Source organism: Anomaloglossus baeobatrachus, chromosome 5 (genome assembly GCF_048569485.1).
Source record: "Anomaloglossus baeobatrachus isolate aAnoBae1 chromosome 5, aAnoBae1.hap1, whole genome shotgun sequence".
Classification (NCBI taxonomy): Eukaryota; Metazoa; Chordata; class Amphibia; order Anura; family Aromobatidae; genus Anomaloglossus; species Anomaloglossus baeobatrachus.
In genome coordinates this window covers 19112693-19135715 of record NC_134357.1, presented here as the reverse complement: position 1 = coordinate 19135715, position 23023 = coordinate 19112693, and the positions used below count along the sequence as shown (strand labels likewise).

General features: G+C 49.6%; 1 protein-coding gene across 1 annotated transcript; it reads right to left on the bottom strand.

Moving 5' to 3' along the window:
* Positions 1–265: 265 nt before the first annotated feature.
* Positions 266–22653, bottom strand: LOC142310669 (uncharacterized). The gene is made up of 7 exons (XM_075348252.1): positions 22475–22653; positions 22230–22379; positions 18594–18773; positions 16049–16172; positions 15448–15515; positions 14611–14728; positions 266–3011 (listed from the first exon to the last, which is right to left on the bottom strand). The coding sequence occupies exons 2-7, from the start codon at positions 22305–22307 to the stop codon at positions 1681–1683; spliced, it is 1899 nt and encodes a 632-aa protein (XP_075204367.1). The 5' UTR covers positions 22308–22379; positions 22475–22653; the 3' UTR covers positions 266–1680.
* Between the last annotated feature and the right edge of the window lie 370 nt (positions 22654–23023).

Sequence of the window (23023 nt, the reverse complement as noted above, 5' to 3'; positions counted from 1 at the left end):
CCGTACGGCACCGGATCTGTCGCGATCCGTTTTTTTTTGCCGGACACAAAAACATTCACCTCAACGTTCCATCCGGCCGCCGGACAAGCGAAAGCCGAATGGAACGCAAGGCCATCCGGCGCTAATAGAAGTCGATGGGGAAAAAAACGCATCCGGTATCAACTGACGCCGGATGCGTTTTTCCATGTTTCTGCCAGATTGCGCCTGATAGCAAAAAACTCGTGTGTACGCAGCTTTAACAAGATATGATTTCTGTTTAAAATATTTACCACATTCTGAACATGAATACGGCTTCTCCCTTGTGTGAACTGTCTTATATAAAACAAGAATAGATTTTGTGCCAAAACAGTTTCCACGTTCTAAACATGAATAAGGTTTCTCCTTTGTGTGATTTCTTAGATGCATATCAAAAGCTAAACTCGTTTTAAAAAAATGTTCACATTTGGAACATGAATACGGTTTCTCACTTGTGTCAGTTTTCTGATGTCTAACAAGATCTGATTTAGCTGAAAAACATTTCCCACATTCTGATCATGCATACGCTAAAGGGTGGTTGAGCGTCTTGACAATCGTGCCAGAACCTGCTGTTCGCTGCAGTGCAGCCCGTTTCTCTCTCTGCACCCCAACCACCACTTTAGTGCAATACAGTAATAAGCATAGTTTTTCTTCATACGTCACAAGCACTGACACTGTCACAGGTTCTTTTAACCAAATGTCTTTACTTGTCAACGTCTTCAAAAACAGGGTTTTTTTAATCTCACCTTAGGCGGGTACATTCTTGTTTCCCGAAGGGGTTACTATTAGCAATGGATAATATATTATAATTAATATTATAATTCATACATTTTACCGGCCAACCACTTCTCTGGTACTCGGGGGGTCGTTGGGGTCCCTAAGCTCCTCATCCTCTTCTTCAGCTTCATTATTCCTGACAGCCCGCCTTGATCTGTGGACTCCACCCTCCAGTTACACCCGCCTGTGTGACGACCGTCCGGTCCTTATAGAAAATGCTATCCCTTCCTCTTCTGCTTCCTCCTCTTCCTCTGGGACCAGTCTCTCCGGTAAGTCAGGGCCCACTCTCTCTCAAGAGCCCACTGATCTCCCGCTGATTGAGGGAATTCGTTACATATCCGCGCCAGGGAATGACCACCACCTGGGCCGCATCACATGTCCAACACCCGGATTTGACCCAGAAGGGCAGGTCATATTAAAGTTATAGGGGTTTTCCGCCACCATGTCTCTCTCAGACGCAGTCTGTTTCTCTCCCTCAGGGACTCCTCCTACTTCCTGTCTTTCCAGCCATTTTCTCTGACTAAGCTCCTCCCCTTAATTAACACATTGTAGGCACCTAGCAGCCGTTTGAACACACTACACCATTATATCAACTGGAAACATTACATTTCATACAGAGTGGATTTGCAAGTGTGAGGCGGCCGAGCCTTAAACCCCCTTATACTCTGTATATGTGCGTGTGATGCCCCATTGGGGCATGAAGCATTTTTGGTTACGTCTGATGTTACCTCCATCTTGACCTGGGACCTCGTCATGACTGAGGTTTCTCCTGTGTGTGGTTTCTTAGATGCATATCAAGAGCTAATCTCGTTTTAAAACACTTTTCACATTTGGAACATGAATACGGTGTCTCACTTGTGTTAATTTTCTGATGTCTAATAAGATCTGCTATACTTGTAAAAGCTTTCCCACATTCTGGACATGAATATGGCTTTTCCCTATGTGAATTCTCTGATGATTAACAAGATATGTTCTCCGACTGAAACATTTCTCACATTCTGAACAGGAATACTTTTTCTCTCCTGTGTGAATTCTCTGATGACTAACAAGACTTGATTTATGTTTAAAATATTTTCCACATTCTGAACATGAATATGGCATCTCGCCTGTGTGAATTCTCTTATGTGCAATCAAACTAGACCTACTGCTAAAACATTTTCCACATTCTAAACATGAATATGGTTTTTCCCCTGTGTGGGTTCTTACATGACTATCAAGACCTATTCTTGTTTTAAACCATTTTTCACATTCGGAACATGAATATGGTTTCTCAATTGTGTGACTTTTCTGATGGGTAACAAGATATGATTTAGCTGGAAAACATTTACCACATTCTGAACATGCATACGGCTTCTCTCCTGTGTGAATTTTCTGATGTATAACAAGATATGTTTTAGTTGGGCAACATTTTCCACATTCTGAACATGAATATGGCATTTCCCCTGTGTGAATTTGCTTATGTCTGACAAGAACAGATTTACTGCTAAAACATTTTCCACATTTTAAACATGAATACGGCTTCTCCCCTGTGTGTTTTCTTTGATGTATGACAAGATCTTGTCTTCTTTTAAAATATTTCTCGCATTCTGAACATGAATACAGTTTCGCTCCTGTGTGAATTCTCTGATGTCTAACAAGATATGATTTTTGTTTAAAATATTTTCCACATTCTGAACATGAATATGGCTTCTCATCTGTGTGAATTTTCTCATGCCCAACAAGAACAGATTTCTTGCTAAAACATTTTTCACATTCGGAACAAGAATATGGCTTCTCCCCTGTGTGTTTTCTTAGATGTACTACAAAATGTGATCTAGTTGTAAAACATTTGTCACATTCAGAACATGAATACAGCTTTTCCCCTGTGTGTATTCTCTGATGTACAACAAGATTTGATCTGTTGCTATAACATTTTTTACATTCAGAACATGAATATGGCTTCTCCCCTGTGTGTATTCTCTGATGTACAACAAGATGTGATCTTTTGCTATAACATTTTTTACATTCTGAACATGAAAATGGCTTATTTCCTTTTAGAGTTGCTGGATATTTCGTACCCCTTCTGTGAATTTTACTTTGCTTTTCAGTTTCTGATGAATCAAAAGATGAGGGTAGATCTGGGACAATTCCATGTACTTCATGTGTAGCTTGCGAGTTATCAGGATTTTCTGGCTTTAAATCAGATGTCAGATTTCCCTCTGTGTTCTTATTACAAGCATCTGTCAAAAATTGAATCTAATTTGATTACTTATGAATTTAAAAAAAACCAAACATGGTGCAATTTTACCAACATCAGTATGGCACACGAAAAACAAGCCCTCAATGAACTCCAGCAACAGAAAATATAAAACAAAAACAATAGAGAAATATACTTTTTCTTTTACAAATTTCAGAATTTTTCTTTTACCACTAAATAAAATACAAAACTATACAGGATTGGCATCGCTGTGATTGTACTGATCTGAAGAGTTTCAACTTCTTAGTTATCATTAAAAAAAAAAAAAAAAAAAACAACAAACGCAAATGTGGGATTTGTTCACCACCTCCCCATCCAGTACAACATATAGTAACATATCATTCAAAACTACAATTTGTCCCACCAAAACTAAGCCCTTATATAGCGATGTCACCAAAAATATAGAAAGAGTTATGGCTCATGAAAGAAGAGGTGAAAAGAATAACAAAAAAAAAAAAAAAAAAAAAGGGTTTTCGGCGGAAAGGATTAATGAGTATATTGCAGAATATAGAAAGAGTAATATGCAATTTAATTGGAATAATTAGGGTTGTGAATCCACATTTCTCAGCTCTTTGTCTACTTGCAATAAATAATTTGCTGTGGTGCAATCATGTTGTCATATATACATGTAATATTCCCATAGCCTGGCATAGAGGAGGATAAGAAGATATTCAGCTCTTTTACCACCTTCCCGTATTTATGTCCACATATAATGTACACCACTGGGTATAAAGAATGTGAATATAGGATATTAATATTTAACTTTTATTATTACCATTAAAGAAATATAAATATTATTAAAACGTCCCTATTCTTGACCAACAAATCCCAATTCATGGGATGGTAGAGGACATGCCCAGTCCTCAATGTTAATTCCCAGTCTAATATTGGGAATATATTATCCCTTATATAATGAGGAGTGATATTGTATTTAATAAACAGCACTGTGATCATGACACAAATAATTCTATATGTCAAATGAATCCAGAGCACCAAACCTGCTCAATGGGTGACCTGTCTGGAGAGTATGCCGCCATGCAAAAACTAGGCTGTTTTCAGCTTCCGGGAATTGTGCACAGATCCTTGCACCATGGGGCCGCGCATTATCAGCTGGAACATGAGGTGATGGTCGTGGATGAGGCACAACAATGGCCTCAGGATCTCATCATAGTGTCTCTGTGCATTCAAAGTGGCACCAAAAATGTACATGTGTTTGTTTATATATGGGACGCCCTGGACCCCAGGGGTCACAGGTAACAACACCACCAACATCACACACACACCCCCATCCCTTGTGAGGATACAACCATCACCCGAAAGGGAGACCTGATGCCTCCCTCAGGGCCAGTAGGGCACACCAGGTGGGCGGAGTCAGGCGGAAAGGCACGCCCACCAAGAAGACTACTGTCCTGAGGCAGGAAATACAAGTCAGTTTTAGTTTGTGGTTAGGTGAAGTGAAGTGAAGTGAAGGAGTAAAGCTGTCAGGGACCCGGGTTGGAGCCTGGGATCCCCGTAACGTCAGGCAGGCAGACGGTGGTGGCCGCCTGCAGGAGTACCGGTGTAGCGACCGGCGGAACCGTAAGGACCGGGTCAGGGTTGGAGCCCGCCGGACCTGAACCGGGGAGTCAACAGCTATCCGGAGCACCAGTAACCGGGTACTCAGACTCCGTCCTAGCTTAGAAGCCACTGAGTTTAGGCAAATTCACTGATTGTAGTCTGGACCTCACGGGTTCATCCTCACCCAAAGTCCCGAAAGAAGGCAACAGCCCACCGATACCGGGTGAGAGCCACCGCCAAGGGCCAAACACCCGACGGGCCAGCGCCTGCGGGCAACTGAGGGCTCTTCCGGCAGCTAAACGCTGGGGAGCGGGCTACCACTGCCCAGGCAGGGGAGCCAAAAGTCAAAACAGAAGGTGCAAGGGAAAGGGGCCACCATCAGCCTCACAAGGGACACAAGCAGCCGGCTGCGGGATCCGACCATACCAAAACTTTGGTTTACCAGTGACTAAGAGTGTGAATTAATAGTGAGTACACCAGTGCCATACGGGCACGACACTGCACCGCAGCACGGCACCCTGCACCCCGACATCATCGCCATCTCCCACCGGGCCCAGGACACACCGCCCCTACCCACGGAGGGGCTAACATCTAGGCTGCGGCCACAACACCGCTCCCGGGAGCCCCCTTCACTCCAGCCGCAGCGGTGGTGCATCCCGTCACCACAACCCGTGGGTGGCGTCAGGACTCATCCAGCAACAACGTGGCCTCCCGGCTGCGAACACCGTCCTACACCGCCACCCCACTGCCTCCCCTTAACAGAGCGACGTGGCCCCCGGTCCGGAGGCGCTCGAGCCACCGACAACCCGAGCCCGGACCTCGAGCGGCTCGGCATGGAGCGGCCGAGACCCTCTCAGGGAGGTACATATACGCCTGCCCAAACCATCACCTCACGGCAACCATGGGCTACTCTATTCACCATGGTGACATTAGCAAACCGCTCATCCACATGACACCATACACAGTCTGCCATCTGCCCTGTACATTGAAAAACGGGATTCATCCGTGAGGCGAAACCTTTCCTACGTGCCAGACACACTCGAATCTGAGCACTTGCCCACTCAAGTCAATTATGACGATGCTCTGCAGTCAGGTGGAATGTTGCCAAATTTTCTGACACATCTTTGGAAACGACTTATGGTACATGAACATTCAATTCATGGACAACAACTCTGGTGGACAAACCTTCAGTCAGCAGCCAAGTGCACGCTCCATCAAAATTTGTGAAATCTGTCATTGTGCGGTGTGATAAAACTGCATATTTTAGAGTGGCTTTTTATTATGGCCAGCCTGAGGCGCACCTGTGCTATAATTATGCTAGCCAACCTAAGGCACACCTGTGCAATAATCATGGTGCCAGCCTAAGGCACACCTGTGCAATAATCATGGTGGCCAGCCTAAAGCCCCCATCACATTTAGCGACTTACTAGCGATCCCGAAAACTATGCGACCTGATAAGTGTCGCTGGGAGGTCGCTGGTGAGATGTCACACAGTCAGACCTTACCAACGACTCAGTAACGATACAGGTCGCAGTAGCGACCTGTATAACAATCTCTGCTGTCATTGGGACCCTGTCACACAGTGTCAAACACAGCGATGTGTCCTACCCAGCAGGACATCCCCTTTGAAGAAAATGGTCCAGGACATTCACCAACGACCGGCGACCTCACAGCAGGGGCCAGGTCGTTGCTGGATGTCACACACAGCGACATCGCTAGCAAGATCGCTGTTGCGTCACCAAAACCGTGACTCATCAGCGATGTCGCTTAGCGAGACGTGGCCTTAAGGCACACATGTGCATTAATCATGCTGCCCAACCTAAGGCACACCTGTGCAATAATCATGCTGGCCAACCTAAGGCATACCTGTGCAATAATCATGCTGGCCAACCTAAGGCACACCTGTGCAATAATCATGCTGGCCAACCTAAGGCACACCTGTGCAATAATCATGCTGGTCAACCTAAGGCACACCTGTGCTATAAGCATGCTGACCAGCCTAAGGCACACCTGTGCAACAATAAGGCACAACTGTGCAGTAATCCTGCTGTTTATTCAGCACCTTGATATGTTACACCTGTTAGGAGGATGGATTATCTCGGCAAAGGAGAAGTGATCACTAACACAGGTTTAAGCAAATTTGTGAACAATATTTGAGAGATAAAAAGGACATTTTTGTGTACTCACTGTAAAATGTCTTTCTTGGAGCCTTTCATTGGGGGACACAGACAGTGGGTATTATGGTGTCTCCAGGGGAGGCTTGACACTAGGTTTGAAAAAAGTGTAAGCTCCTCCTCCCACAGCATATAACCCCGGCTAGGCAGGAAACTAGCTCAGTTTGGTGTAGAAGCAGTAGGAGAAGGACAACCAAAATTACAAGGGCGGGAGCTGTGTCCCCCAATGAAAGGCTCCAAGAAAGACATTTTACAGTGAGTACACAAAAACGTCCTTTCCTTTCTCGCCTTTTCATTGGGGGACACAGACATTGGGACGTCCCAAAGCAGTCCCTGGGTGGGAACTGAACTATTAACAGTGTATAACATCAGACTAAGAGCTGACTAACAACTGCAACTGCAGGGAACACATAACAAACACTGTCAAAAAACCGAGCAGTGGCCACTTATAAATGGGCCACTGCCGCCTGAAGGACTTGTCTTCCAAGAGCAGCATCCGCAGATGCATGCGTATGCACTCTGTAGAATTTTGTAAACGTGTGCACACTGGAGCAGGTAGCGGCCTTGCAAAGTTGGGCCGCCGAAGCCTGATGGCGGATAGCCCAGGAGGCACCCACTGCTCGTGTAGAGTGGGCCTGCACAGATTGAGGAGGAACAACACCTCGTGCTTTGTAAGCCTCACAGATGGCAGTCCTGATCCATCGATAAATCGTGGATTTGGAAGCCCGGTCGCCCTTTTTGTGTCCTTCTGAGAGGACGAAAAGGGCATCGGACTTGCGCAACGGCGCTGTTCTGGAGATGTAGATCCGCAGAGCCCTGACAAGATCGAGAGTGTGAAGGGCTTTCTCAAAGGAGTGGACCGGGGCCGGGCAGAATGACGGCAACACAATGTCCTCGTTCAGGTGGAAAGAGGATACGACCTTCGGAAGGAAGGCGGGGGAAGGCCGAAGGACCACCCTATCATGATGGAATATCAGGTAAGGTGAGCGACAGGACAGAGCTGCCAGTTCGGACACTCGTCTGATAGAGGTAATAGCGACTAAAAAGGCAACTTTCCAAGACAGCCGTTGAAGAGAGATTTCTCTCAAGGGTTTGAAAGGAGGAAGCGGAAGTGCTCCGAGAACCAAATTCAGATCCCAGGGATCTAAGGGGTGACGATAAGGGGGGACCAAATGCGCCACCCCTTGAAGAAAGGTACGGACCTGAAGGCGAGAAGCCAGCTGCTTCTGGAAAAAAATTGACAAGGCAGAAACTTGTCCTTTAAGGCAGGGGTGGGGAACCTCCGGCCCGCGGGCCGCATGCGGCCCGCCATGACCTTTTATGTGGCCCCCGGGCAGATTCCCGGGGGAGGCAGTGCTCGTGCTGTCACCGCGGTCTTGCTGCCACCGGCCCTTTAAATCCACACATTGCTGTTTGTGCTGCAATGTGTTCTCCCATCTGCCAGTGCCAATTGTGGGAGGGTCCACAGCAGCCTCACAGCTTCCAGCGTTGTGTGCCCGCCCCCTGCCCTCCGGAGATCAGTGCCCGCCTTCTCCTTCTGATGCAGTGTGTCCGGCTCCTGCACTCCGGTGATGTGAATGCAATGCTGCTGTGAGTCCAGCGCCGACCCTCTGCTGCTATGTGCCCTGCCCAATGCTTTGTGCCTAAACCCCAGTTCTGTAAACCCTCTCCCCCAAAGTTGCATGAAACTCTCAGCACAGTGTGCCCCCCAATGTCCTGTGTGCACCCCTCCCCCAGTCCTGTGTGCACCCCTCCCCCAGTCCTGTGTGCACCCCTCCCCCAGTCCTGTGTGCACCCCTCCCCCAGTCCTGTGTGCACCCCTCCCCCAGTCCTGTGTGCAGCCCCCCCAGTCCTATGTGCACCCCCCACACAATCCTGTGTGCAGCCACCCCAGTCCTATGTGCAGCCCATCACCCAGTCCTGTGTGCAGCCCATCACCCAGTCCTGTGTGCACCCCTCCCCCAGTCCTGTGTGCACCCCTCCCCCAGTCCTGTGTGCACCCCTCCCCCAGTCTTGTGTGCACCCCTCCCCCAGTCCTGTGTGCAGCCCCCCAATGTCCTGTGTGCACCCCCCACAAAATCCTGTGTGCACCCCCCACACAATCCTGTGTGCAGCCCCCCCAGTCCTATGTGCACCCCCCACACAATCCTGTGTGCAGCCACCCCAGTCCTATGTGCAGCCCATCACCCAGTCCTGTGTGCACCCCTCCCCCAGTCCTGTGTGCAGCCCCCACAGTCCTGTGTGCAGCCCCCACAGTCCTGTGTGCACCCCCCACACAATCCTGTGTGCAGCCCCCCCAGTCCTATGTGCACCCCCCACACAATCCTGTGTGCAGCCCCCCCAGTCCTATGTGCAGCCCATCACCCAGTCCTGTGTGCACCCCTCCCACAATCCTGTGTGCAGCCCCCCCAGTCCTATGTGCTGCCCATCACCCAGTCCTGTGTGCAGCCCCCCCAGTCCTATGTGCTGCCCATCACCCAGTCCTGTGTGCAGCCCCTCTAGTCCTGTGTGCAGCCCAGCCCCCAGTCCTGTGTGCAGCGCAACCTCCGTGTGGTGCCTGTGCCCCCAGCCCCGCGTGTGGTGCCTGTGCCCCCAGTCCCGCGTGTGGTGCCTGTGCCCCCAGCCCCACGTGTGTGGTGCCTGTGCCCCCAGCCCCACGTGTGTGGTGCCTGTGCCCCCAGCCCCACGTGTGTGGTGCCTGTGCCCCCAGCCCCACGTGTGTGGTGCCTGTGCCCCCAGCCCCACGTGTGTGGTGCCTGTGCCCCCAGCCCCGCGTGTGGTGCCTGTGCACCCAGCCCCGCGTGTGGTGCCTGTGCCCCCAGCCCCGCGTGTGGTGCCTGTGCCCCCAGCCCTGCGTGTGGTGCCTGTGCCCCCAGCCCCGCGTGTGGTGCCTGTGCCCCCAGCCCCGCGTGTGGTGCCTGTGCCCCCAGCCCCGCGTGTGGTGCCTGTGCCCCCAGCCCCATGCCCCCAGTTAATTAATTGTTTCACCCAATATAGCAGGGTCATTTAAACATTGATAATTTTGTGCGGCCCCTGAAGGTTGGTAGAAATTTCCAAATGGCCCCCAACAGAAAAAAGGTTCCCCACCCCTGCTTTAAGGGTATTGAGAGCAAGACCCGAGTCCATACCGTCTTGCAAAAAGGCAAGAACATTAGGGATTGAAAAGGTCAGGGGCGACCGATTATGACGGTCACACCAGGACAGATAGGTCTTCCAGGTCCTGTGATAAATGCTGGCGGAGGAAGGCTTGCGAGCATTAAGCATGGTATGAACTACCCTGGAAGAAAGATGAGACTTGGCTAGAATCAAGGATTCAAGCGCCACGCCATCAAATGTAGCTGTGCTGTATTCTGGTGGAATATTGGACCTTGCGACAGAAGATCCGGGCGGTCGGGAAGACGCCAGGGAGTGTCGCCGAGAAGGTGGAGGAGCTCTGGAAACCAGGCTCTTCTGGGCCAGTCCGGGGCCACGAGGATCCCCGGGATTCCCTCCGCTTTGATTTTCTTGATTACTCTCGGAATGAGAGGGAACGGAAGGAAAACGTATGGCAGGCGAAACTGCGACCACGGGAGGACTAGAGCATCGGAGCCGAGTGCTAGCGGGTCTCTCGACCGGGATACGAAGGGATGTACTTTGGCGTTTAGCCGAGACGCCATGAGGTCCACATCTGGGAGCCCCCAACGAAGAGTGATCTGATGGAACACCTCATCGTGGAGGGACCATTCCCCTGCCGCTAGACCTTGCCTGCGGCCCAGTTGTCTATCCCCGGAATATGGACAGCTGAAATAATGGGAATGTGCATCTCTGCCCAAAGAAGAATCCTGGAGACTTCTTTCATCGCTGCCCTGCTGCGAGTTCCTCCCTGACGGTTGACCTAAGCCACAGCCGTGGCATTGTCTCACTGGATCAGAACCGGGAGGCCCAGAAGCAAGGATTGAAAGGTCTGAAGGGCCAGAAATATGGCCCTGATCTCCAGAACGTTGATATGAAGGGATCGTTCGGGGTGAGACCAGCGTCCGTGAGCAGTGTGGTGGAGAAACACCGCCCCCCAGCCTAACAGGCTGGCATCTGTCATGACTACGTGTCAGTGGACAGGGCGGAAGGACTTCCCCTGAGATAGGGATGAGACCTGAGTCCACCAGACGAGGGAGCTGAGGGCAGTCCGAGATAAGCGGACTGACCAGTCTAGAGAGGCTGGATTCTTGTCCCAAGAGGACAGAAGATCCAATTGCAGAGGGCGCAAATGGAATTGGGCAAACAACATGGCTTCCATGACTGCTACCATCTTGCCTAACACTCTCATCCCACTCCGGAGGGATGGGTAACGGCGGGAGCGGAGGGATTGGTCGGCCCGGATCAGGGAACACCTCTTGTCTTCTGGAAGAAAAACCCCAGGCCTGAACCGTGTCTATCAGCATACCTAAAAAGGTGATGCGCTGATGAGGAATGAGGGATGACTTGTTGAGTTGAGAAGCCACCCTAGCCTTGAGAGCGTGTCTGGGCAAATTTGCACGCTTTCTGAGCAAACTTGAGGAGAGCTCCCCTTGACAAGTAGGTCGTCCAAATAGGGAACGACCAGAACGCCTCTGGGGTGCAAAATGGACATAACGGCCGCCATGACCTTTGTGAAGACCCGAGGCGCAGTAGCCAGTCCAAAGGGAAGGGCCCTGAATTGGAAATGACGGTGTCCTACGGCAAAACGAAGGAACCGTTGATGCGATACACATATGGGAATGTGTAAATAAGCATCTTGAATGTCTATGGAAGCTAGGAATTCTCCCGGTTCCATAGCAGCTAGTACTGCTCTCAATGACTCCATTCGGAAGGTCCGAATCCGTACGGACCTGTTTAGCCTTTTAAGGTCCAGGATAGGACGGACAGAGCCATCTTTTTTGGGGACGACAAAGAGGTTTGAATAGAAACCTTTGCCGCGCTGTTCCAGGGGCACTGGAATGATAACGTTTGCTTTCTGTAAAGAGGCTATGGCCTGAAATAAGGCCTGGCTTCGCGTTGTGGACTTTGGAAGCCGAGAACGCAGAAACCTGTTGGCCGGTAGGTAATGGAAATCGATCTTGTAACCTGAGGTGACGATTTCTCGAACCCAAGCATCGTGAGTATGGTCTAGCCAGATATCCCGAAAAAGCAGAAGCCGCCCTCCAACAGGAGTCGGCTCTGAGGGGTACCTGGCGTCATGCTGAAGGGGCCTTCGCGGGGCGAGGTCCCTTGGGTGTAGATTGCCTGGAGTGGGAATGCCAGGAAGAGTCCCTTGAGGGACCGGATCCCCGATCTAAGCGTTGCGACGACCCCTGTGATGGTTTTTGGGGGGCGGGCCGAAAGGACCTTAAAATTTTTGGATACAGGCCGCTTTTGTGGTAGAATGGTACTTTTACCACCCGTCGTCTCAGATATAAGCTTGTCCAGGGATTCTCCAAACAGACGAAGACCCTGGAAGGGGAGTGTGGACAGGGACGTCTTGGAGGCACTGTCCGCGTTCCATATCTTTAGCCACAGGACTCTGCGGGCAAAAAAACAGCATTGGCTGTCAAACTAGCTGCATCTAAGGAGCCATGAAGCAAGTAATTAGAGGCTAGAGAGAACAAATCAAGGATCTCAAGAGCCTCTGAAGGAATATTGCAAGAGCGAAGCAACTTGCGCAAGTTCCTACTCCACACACTCATAGCTCTCGCCACCGATGTCAAGGCAAACAGGGGGCGCAGAGAGGAGCTGGAAGCCTGGAAAATAGATTTGACCGCAGCATCAATTGCGCGGTCAGACGAGTCCTTGAGAGACGCGGTGTCTGAGACAGACATAACCGTGTGTTTAGCCAGCCTGGATACTGGCGGATCCACAACGGGGGGTACTGACCAGAGCTTAACCAGTTCCGATGGAAAGGGATAAGCGAATGAAGAGGAGGATGTTTTATTAAACCTCCTATCAGGGTGATTCCACCGTTTTAGATATGATTTGATGAAAAATCGGATCCTGGGCAAAGGACTTAGGAGGCTTCTTGGCCCGCTTGATTGCCGACTGAGAAGTCGGGTCCGAAGGCTGATCAGAAATCGACAGAGAGTGATTGACAGCCGAAATGAATGTGTCTTCCATATGTCTAGACTCAGAAGGGACATCTGAATCAGAGTCAGAGTCTTGGGAATCGTGACTACTAAAGGTCACGGAGCCGGAGTCAGACTGATCATCGTCCGAGTCGGACGAGACGTAACGGTCGCAATGGCGCCTTTTGGAGACAGCCTTTTTACGTACTGGGAACGAGACACCAGACGAAGGCGGGCTTCCTTGGGGGAGCTGAGCCGGGGGGAGGCTGTGAGAGCCTGTGGAAGGCTGGGATATCTGAGTGGCCAGGTCATCTAACCTCTTAGACATTAGAAGAGCCCAGGCAGGAATAACGTCATCAGACTGGGGTACTGACTGGATAGTGGCCGCAGCCAAATCCACAGACTGCACGACCTCCTGGTCCGGCAGCGGAGGCTGTTGTGACACGGTAATAGGGGCATCGCAGCCCCGGCATAGTGGATAGCTTCGGCCATTACAAAAAAGAGCGTCCACAGGTGGTACAAGCATAGTACAGGTCCATAGAGGATGCCTGGGAAGCTTTATCACCCTTGCGGTTACGCATGTCAGCAACAGTTCCACAATAAGTACAGTGAGCCTCTAGCAGTATTATAAAGGGACTGCTGTGGGTGAGGAGCTGCTAGCAGTATTATAAATGACTGCTATGCAGAGCCGGTATATACCGAGTAAAGTAGCACACCCTATCAAACAGTCGGTATATACCTACAGGCACAGTTAGTATATACTGCTAAAAGCTGATATACACCGCCAGCCAGCAGACACACACCGCTAGAAAGACAGCGATATACCACTGAGCAGAGCGGTATATAGTGCTGCAGAATCGCAGAGCCAAGGAGGCGATCTCACCAGTGTCTGCTCCCCACAAGTAATGGCGTCCAGTGTTCTCTGGCAGCATGGAGGGGAGAGATGGCCCACTAGAGGGGGCGTTGCTAGAATGCAGGCCGACGCCGGGAGCTAAATTAATGATGCTTCCCCGGGATCACGGCCTGCATTGCCCCACCAGCGCCTTTCCAGGCGGCGGTTTGGATGCAGGGGACTGACTCGTCGTCTCCCTACCTGCCCTTGCTCCGTCTGAAGACGCGTCGGTCCTGGGATGCGGGGATCTCGGGGACGCATCTTCGGCTCAAGGCTGAAGCAGGTTCTCGGCTCTGCTAGCCCTCTGGAGCTACCTTTGTGAGGTGCTTCCAGGGAGCCTGGAGGGGTACGCAGACCCGACCACTTGGGCGCGAGGGAAGACTGACAGCTTGTGCACGCCAGGTTTCCTCTGCCCGTACACGGGGGGGACGGGGGTGGCAAGGCACCCTGGTATTGCCCCTATCAAAAATAGAATGAATAAAAAGTAAAAATAAGCTGGCCTGAGGCACCTCTGGTGGAGCTCAGTCCAGACATGTCAGCCTCCCTGCTGACACTAGGAAAAAACTGAGCTAGTTTCCTGCCTAGCTGGGGTTATATGCTGTGGGGGGAGGAGCTAACACTTTTTTCAAACCTAGTGTCAAGCCTCCCCTGGAGACACCATATAACCCACTGTCTGTGTCCCCCCCAATGAAAAGGCGAGAAAGGAAGGTCTTTTGTACATAGAAAAAGTCTTAGATCTGAGTTGGGAGAAAAACCAAAAAAAAAAAAAAAAGTGTTGTGTTGATATAATTGGTGAATCTGGTGAAAGTGAGATCTGGTGAGAGATCCACTTCATAAAATTCAACATAAAGCTGCTGCATCCAGTGGAGAAGAGGAATATGTGATCTGCGTTCAGTGGCCACTACTCACCGGAGCAGTCATCTGTCGGAGTCTCCTTACCCTGCTCGTCACCCCTCACATATTCCTCCTCTTCTTCCATTATGTCTGTAGTAGGACAATGGTTCAAAACTTCATCCTGATTCACAAGCTGTGAAAGAAATGTGCTAAATGTGACCGGATACTTGGAGACTTCACATGGAATGAATAGATGACCAGAAAAGATCATTAAAGGGTTATTCCTCAGCAAAACAGCAAGTTATCCCCTATACATTGTAGATTGGTGGGGGCCCGACTGTTGGGACACCAGATCCAGGGATCCTGTGAATGCAGCTCTGCTACACCGTCCTGAAAAGAGTGAAGGTGCGCATGCTCGGTTTCTGCTCCATTCATTGTCTATGGGACTGATGTAAATAGCAGAGCGATGCACTTCCAAGTCCCACTGACAATGAATGAAGTGGAGGTTGAGCATCTGCACCTTCGCTCTTTTCAGGAAGGGGCAGCAGAGCCACATTCTCGGATTTACAGAGCCCCAATCGTAGGATCAATGGAGAGACCAGTGATCATGTCATTCCTTATTCCATGGACAGGGAATAACTTCTTGTCTAGGTAACATCCCTTTAAATATGATGACCGAAGCTCACATTACAGCAAATAGCGGCACATCTGCCATATAAAGCCAACCTGTCGGTTCCTTTACCCAACATTTTCCACAGCCAAAAAAAAACTGAAGAACATCCAGACCCCATGTAACTTCTGTGGTCAGCTGCCTTCTCCACCATGTATAAATCATATAATAATGCTGGACGGCAGAACACGACCTGCACAGCCTCCTACACATCAGATCCCTACAACCTCCTCCCCACCGACCTGATGATCCTGTGACCAGTCCTGAGCTCCGGGATGTCTCTCTGGCGTCGTCCTCTTACTGCTTCTTACTGTAGGAAAGACACAGAAGGAAAGTAATTCATTCTTTATATACTATATATTAGTAATTTACTATTTGCCACTTTGGGAAACTCAACACAATGATTGTAACAAATGTACTAAAGTTTTATCAAACGTTCTGCTCTGTTTTCGCCCCTTCCTATGGCAGCTATGTCTTCTGACCACACACCGCTCCCCTCATTGATATGGAGGAGCCTGTGACCAGACACTCTGCATCCAGGACACGAGTGCAGGGGCTGTGCGCCACAATGAGAGAAACGGAGACGTCTCATCATTGACCGCAGCGGTAACTGCTGTTCCTGTGCCCATGATTGATGGCAGAAGTCACACATCAATCTATATTGTGCAGCACAGTGACAGGTAAGTGACCCAGGAGAGGAATCATAGCAGATCAGTAAGGGGAACATTACTTATTTCTTATCTTTCTGAATGTTTTTTTCTTCAGTGGCTTGTCAACTTTTAAAGATTTCCCTAAAGCGGACAATCTTTTTAACAGATGTGTGTATTTAGTGTTGTCTATTACCTGGTGATGTGCAGGGCTGGGGATCCTTCATCATGACGTCCTTGTACTGATCCTTGTGTCCTTCTAGATACTCCCACTCCTCCATGGAGAAATAGACGGTGATGTCCTGACACCTTATAGGAACCTGATACATACAATGATACTATCATCCCCAGATCCCTTCATAGCGTTACTGTATAATGTCCCAGCATTCCCAGCAGGGGCGTAACGACCGCGGTCGCAGAGGTCGCCACTGTGACCGGGCCCGCGGGGTTAAAGGGGCCCGGCAGCCGCTCTGCAGAGCCGGCTGCCGGGCCCCTATGTGTAGTGCCGCTGTGTAGTGGCCGACTGCGCGACTGTTAGGGGGCCGGCCTGTGAGTCAGGGGGCCCGGTGTCAGCAGGGGGCATAGGGGCCCCTGACCTGGAGAGGCCACCAGGCATTCCTGACCTACAGCAGAGCAGGACTGCTCCTGCACGGCAGACGGAATCCATCCTGCAGGACCTGCGATGATGTCATGCCCATGTGACTGTGGGAGGAGACACAGGATTGCCGGGGAGAAAGCAGGAGACGATACTTTGGACACATGACTGGTAATGAGAAAAGAGGGAAGATGAGAGGGGGAGGGGGGCTGCAGGGTGAGTGCAGACTGCGACAGAAGCATGTGAAGGGGTGCAGAGTGTTTGAGAGGGGTAATTTGGGGTACAGGCAGGGTGAGTTATGTGGGGCAGGGTGTGTGACATATGGGGGTGTAGTGTGTGTGTGAGTGATATGGAGGGATGCAGGCTGTATGGGGAGCAGGGTGTGTGACATATGGGGGCAGGGGCGTAACTACCGCGGTCGCAGGGGTCGGAAGGAGAAGAGAGGTATTGTACTTGTTTTTTGTTATTTTGCTGGCTCCATGACACGTAGAGGCCCCGGGGGAAGCTGGCTGCATGACACATAGAGGCCCTTGGGGGGGAGGGGAGGGCGGCGGCTGGCTGGCTGCATGACACCTGGTGGGACTGGCTGCATGACACATGGAGACCTGGGGGGGCTGGCTGCATGACACATGGAGGCCTGGGGGGCTGGCTGCATGACACCTGGTGGGGCTGGCTGCATGACACATAGAGGCCTGGGGGTCTGGCTGCATGACACCTGGTGGGGCTGGCTGCATGACACATAGAGGCCCTGGGGGGGCTGGCTGCATGACACCTGGTGGGGCTGGCTCCATGACACAGAGGCCCTGGGGGGGCTGGCTGCATGACACATGGAGGCCTGGGGGGCTGGCTGCATGACACCTGGTGGGGCTGGCTGCATGACACATAGAGGCCTGGGGGTCTGGCTGCATGACACCTGGTGGGGCTGGCTGCATGACACATAGAGGCCCTGGTGGGGCTGGCTGCATGACACATGGAGGCCTGGGGGGCTGGCTGCATGACACCTGGTGGGGCTGGCTGCATGACACCTGGTGGGGCTGGGGGGCTGGCAGCATGACACGTAGAGGCCCCGGGGCAAGCTGGCTGCATGACACATAGAGGCCCTGGGGGGGCTGGCTGCATGACACCTGGTGGGGCTGGCTGCATGACACATAGAGGCCTGTGGGGCTGGCTGCATGACACCTGGTGGGGCTGGCTGCATGACACATGGAGGCCTGGGGGGCTGGCTGCATGACACATGGAGGCCTGTGGGGCTGGCTGCATGACACCTGGTGGGGCTGGGGGGCTGGGCTAGCAGCATGACACGTAGAGGCCCCGGGGCAAGCTGGCTGCATGACACGTGGAGGCCTGGGGGGCTGGCTGCATGATACATGGAGGCCTGGGGGTGCTGGCTGCATGATACATGAAGGTCTATGGGACTGCATAATAAACATGAAGGACACCTTATACATGGACTATAGGGGTGCATTATACATGGAGGAGTATGGGGCTGCATAATACAATATGATTCATGGGGCTGCATTATAATACATATAGGACTATGGGGGCTACATTATAATATATGGAGGACTATGGAGGCTAGTTTATACATGGTCTGTGGGGGTGCATTATAAAACAGGGAGGACTATGTTGTGCAGTATAAAATATGGAGAACTATGGAAAATGTATTATAATACATGGAGGACTATGGAAGTGCATTCTAATATATGAACGGTTACGTGGGACCCTTTATACTATATGGAAGGCTATGTGGGGGCCATTATAGTATTTGGAGAACTATGTACGAGGGGGGACAAAGATACAAGTATGGGATGGGAATGTTTTGTGCTGAGGTGTGAAGGCTCTTTCCCTCAGCACCCAGCTTTCCCATGCTCTGCTATACATCTCTCAGCACCCAGCTTTCCCATGCTCTGATATGGGAAAGCTGGGTGCTGAGGGAAAGATGTGTGACAGAGCATGGGAAAGCTGGGTGCTGAGGATAAGATGGATATCAGATCATGGGAAAGCAGGGTGCTGTGGGTAAAAGCCAAGTGTCAGCATCATTATCCCGTACCCTAAGTGTCGGTGTACATGGAGGGGGGCCCTGGTCCAAATTTTGCACCAGGGCCCATCAAACTCTAGTTACGCCACTGATTCCCAGCAGTGTCACCTCTCCAGTCAGCAGCTCAATCATCTTGTAGGTGAGTTCTAGGATCTTCTGGTCATTGATGTCCTCATGTGTCCGGGGGTGAGGTGGAGGCCCTGGGATTGGGCTCAGGGTTCCCCCCCATCCCTCAGACACAGGGGCCTGACAGCGCTCACTAGAGATCTTCTTCACCAATGTGTAATCCTGTGTATGGAGACACAGTAACAAATCTCACTACAGACATTTCTATAAATCCTTCAGTTGCAATGCTGCTTAAATGTTTGTGAACCCTTCATAATTTTCTGCATAAATTTTACCCAGAATTACATCCCATTTTCACAAAAGTCGTACAAATAGACAACAATCAAATAAAATAAAGGAGTAAAACATAGATAATTACTTACTGGTAATTGAGTTCCTCTTTTTTTTTTTTTACACTGACCCCGTGACTTAAACAGTATAACACACCACTAAAGAGGAACAGAAAAAATGGTAATAGAAAGAAAGGAAGAGAAAATAAAGGGTGCTGTCATGGGTCTGGAAAACTCAATTAACGGTAAGTAATTATCTATTTTCCCTTCCTCACGACAGCACCAAGGAAGGATTACAGAGCAATCCCTTAGGGAGAGACCACCATTTGGAAAACTTTTCTCCCAAAGGAAAGGTTATTAGAAGCCCAACCCAACCTGTAATGCCTTAAAAAAGGAAAGTGAAGACCATGTGGTTGCCGTACAAATTTGTTCAAGAGAGGCTTCCGCTCTCTCCGTCCAAGATGTGGATACAGCCCTGGGGGGTGTGTGCGTTGAAGCTTTTAGTGGGGGTCAAGGACTTCCTGCCATGTATGCTAGTGAAATCCTGGATTTAACCCATCTGGCCAAAAATTCTTTCGATGTTGCCTGGCATCACTGGGACAGTGAAGACTAAAGAGGGAGGTAGATCTTCTGAAACTCTTTGTTGCTTCTATGAATTGAAGAAGATACCTCCTATCATCAAGCATATGAAATTCCCCTTCTCATTCTTGGGGTTATCACAGAATGAAAGTAGTACAATACCCTGGCATCTATGAAATACTAAGACTACCTTAGGAAGGAACGCTGGGTCAGGCCTAAATATTACCCTATCCGAAAGGATTTTTGTAAAAGGCCAGTTAATTTACAAAGCCTGTAGCTCCCCTATTCTTGTGGCCGATGTGAGGGCTACTAAATGAGCAGTCTTAATGGTCAGAACTCTGGTAGTGCATTCCGACAATGGCTCGAATGGGGCTCTAGGACAGGGCCTTCAAAAGTAGGTTAAGATCCCAAGGGAAGGTCCGATGTTGAGGTAGTACCACAGACAGACTTATGGCTTTAACACACCTCACTACCCAAGGGTGATCTGCTAGTTTACAATTAAAAAGAACTCTTAAAGCTGAAACGTGAACTTTAAGAGTCAAGCCAAGACCTTTTTCTAGCTCCTTCTGTAGGAATTCCAAAATGACTGACCTGGGAATTGGATTATTTTCAACAGGATTTAACCTTATAAAAAAAAATCTAAACACCCTTAGGCTATGTGCCCACAAACGTTTGTACCTGCAGATATATCTGCAGGTACATCCGCAGGTTTCCCGCAGCTGCTCGCCGGAATCCTCAGCTATTTTTAGCTGTGGTAGTACAGCGTAATAGCTGTGGTAAACCTGCGGGCATTTGTGCGGCTTACTTGCGGAGGTCCCGGCCTCTTTCTCCATAGTGGAGGGCCGGGATTTCCGCAGGTAATTCTGCAGAAATAATTGACATGCAATTACGTGCGGCTGCGGGACATGCGCAGCATGTTTTGCAGCCACCCGTATCCGCAGTATGGACACAGCACTCCCCATGTCCCATGGGATAACATGGGGAGTGTCTGTACATGCTGAAACTTGAGGATTTATCTGGAAAATCCAGAAAATCTGTGGATTTTCCGCAGATAAATCCGCAGGTTTAATCTCCCGTAGGCAGATAGCCTTAATGTAAACGTTAGCAGTTATTCTCTTCCTATAGTCCATCAGACTGGAGGTAAGACTGTCCGAAAATCCCCTGGCCACTCAAATGCAAGCTTATTAGCTTGGGATATGGGATTGGACCCAGGGATAGAAGGTCTGGAAGGACCCACAGGTCTCCTGTCATTATCAGGCGCAGCCATGTGAACCAAGTCCTTCTGGGCCAAAAGTGAGTAATGAAAAGTACTTCTCCCCCAGTCCATCAGAATCTTCCTCAGAACAATCAAAATCAAAGAAATGGTAGGGAAGGAATAAACCACCTCGCAGGCCACACTTGGAGAAGGGCATCCACCTCCTGGGGAGATTCTCTTGGGTTTAGGGAAAAAAATGCTCTGACTTTTTGTTTGAACACAAAAGTCTATTAATGGACCCCTGATCTGTGAGTAATCTCTTAGTATATTGCGGGGTTCAGATTCCATTTCTCCAGGTTTATACAGTGACGACTGAGGTAATCGGCTTCTAGAATTCCTTAACCTTTAGATAGTTTGCCAACAGTGACTGAAAATTCTCCTCTGCTAAGGTCATTATTTCCATTGCCTTCGATATGAGTTTTCTGGATCTTGTACCTCCATTTGTTCTCGTAAGCTACAGCCGTACTGTTGTCCGAGAATACTTTCATATGGTGACCTGATAAGCACGGCAGAGCTCCTAGAGGTGCTATCTTCATGGCCACTTGTTCCTTTAGGTTTGACAATGCCTCCTTCTACTTCTCCTACCATCCACCTTGAAGAATCTCGCCCTCTGTGTGGGCTCCACAAACAAAAGGACTTTTGTCTGTTCTGATGATCTTGGGATTTCTTATCTCTCACAGAACCCCCTGGGAGAGGTTCTCCCTGTGTTTTCACAAGGACTATGTGGAGCACACGCATGTCTGTGTGCTCCGCACAGTGACATATCCATTTTTATCCAGCAGCACGGTTGTCACACGGACTGTACATTGATGTGATCCATGTGACACGTCCCAGAGAAAGCTCAAGTCACATAACAATAAATAATGGTTATACTTGCCTGTCTCTGGTGCTGCTGTGTCTGCCTCTGCTGCTGCTTTTGGGTCACTCATTATGCTCATTGCATATTCACTGCACTCACTGTAGACCCAGAAGTAACAGCAGCGCTGGGGGCAAGTAAGTATACCAGCTCATGCTGTCCGTGTACTATCCGGATATTACACGGCTTGCACATGGACAGAACACAGAGAACACACACATATACACACCTACACCACTGACTGTGCAAGCTGTTCATGTTTTGTCCGGACATGTGAAAGAGGCCTAAAGTAGAGGATTGAGGTTTATATGAGAAATATTATGTCTGGACAAAGAATATGCTGCATTAGAGGATAAAACCCTCCTCCCATCTGTGACACACGGTGGCGGTAGTATCATGGCTTTATCACTCACAGACACGTCACACTGGATCAATCTCCTCGTCTAAAAAATGATTGTGACATTTTTTTTGAACCATTTGTTTGATTTGGGGTTTTATCTAATTTTAGGACTCGTGTGAAAGTGTAATATAGTTTTAGGTCAAATTTATGCAGTAATATGGCAAATTCTGAAGGGTTCACAAACTTTCAGGTACCATTAAATGTCCATCTCTTATTCCCATAGATAATAATGTAATGTGACGTCACCAGAACCTCTCACCTCTCCAGTAATCCGGAAGAGGATCTCCAGGGTGAGGTTTATTAACCTCTCCACCATCTTGTCTCTGTCCTTATTCATCCTCGATGGGTCAATCAGGAAAATGATGTTATCAAGAAGATCTTCACTGAGAGGATCCTAGCTTGTTGGAATCTGAAAGCAAAGAAGATGAATCAGAGTAAAATCATCCAAAATCCCATTGAAAAAATACAATTACTAAGGATAAGAAGGGGAAACGTGTTACTCACATCCTGGGAAGGAGTCCTCACGTGAGCTCCGTCCACACGTGGCAGATGACGGCTGTATTTAACAGCCAACATTTGTTTCTAACAGCCACTATTTAAATGTAACACTTAGGAGCCGATGTGCGGGTGCACCACTATCGGACATTACACATAATTCAACGCATACCAAGAGGGAGGGTCCTTTTTGGAAGTGTACAATCTATGAGGAAATAGTGGTAAGAAAAAGTAAAAAAAAAAAATAAAAAATAAAATGCTCGTCATGTATAGTTTAGCCATTATTATTATAATAAATAGTGGCGGGGGCGTGGCCTGGCAATGGAGGAGTGAGGACGCTGACTTCCCTTGCTCTCGTGCTCGGACAGGCCCTGGACCCCGTTTAGGAGACACATACCCGGCTCTACCTCAGCCAATGCCGGCTAAGAGAAGCAGCAATAGCGGCAGGCCCAAAATAGAACATCGGATACCGGCTCCTGCGCGCATAACAAGATATTTAAGGAGCTCCACCGGACCAGGCCGAGTGTCTTCCTCACCTAAAATGGCGGCCGCAGCACT

Coding starts and splice junctions, on each gene's coding strand:
- LOC142310669 (XM_075348252.1), bottom strand. CDS start 22,307: ATGAATAAGGACAGAGACAAGATGGTGGAGAGGTTAATAAACCTCACC. Junction 14,729..15,447: donor ACTGGTCACAGGATCATCAG/GTCGGTGGGGAG, acceptor TTTCTTTCACAG/CTTGTGAATCAGGATGAAGT. Junction 3,012..14,610: donor TCCGACAGATGACTGCTCCG/GTGAGTAGTGGC, acceptor AATTTTTGACAG/ATGCTTGTAATAAGAACACA.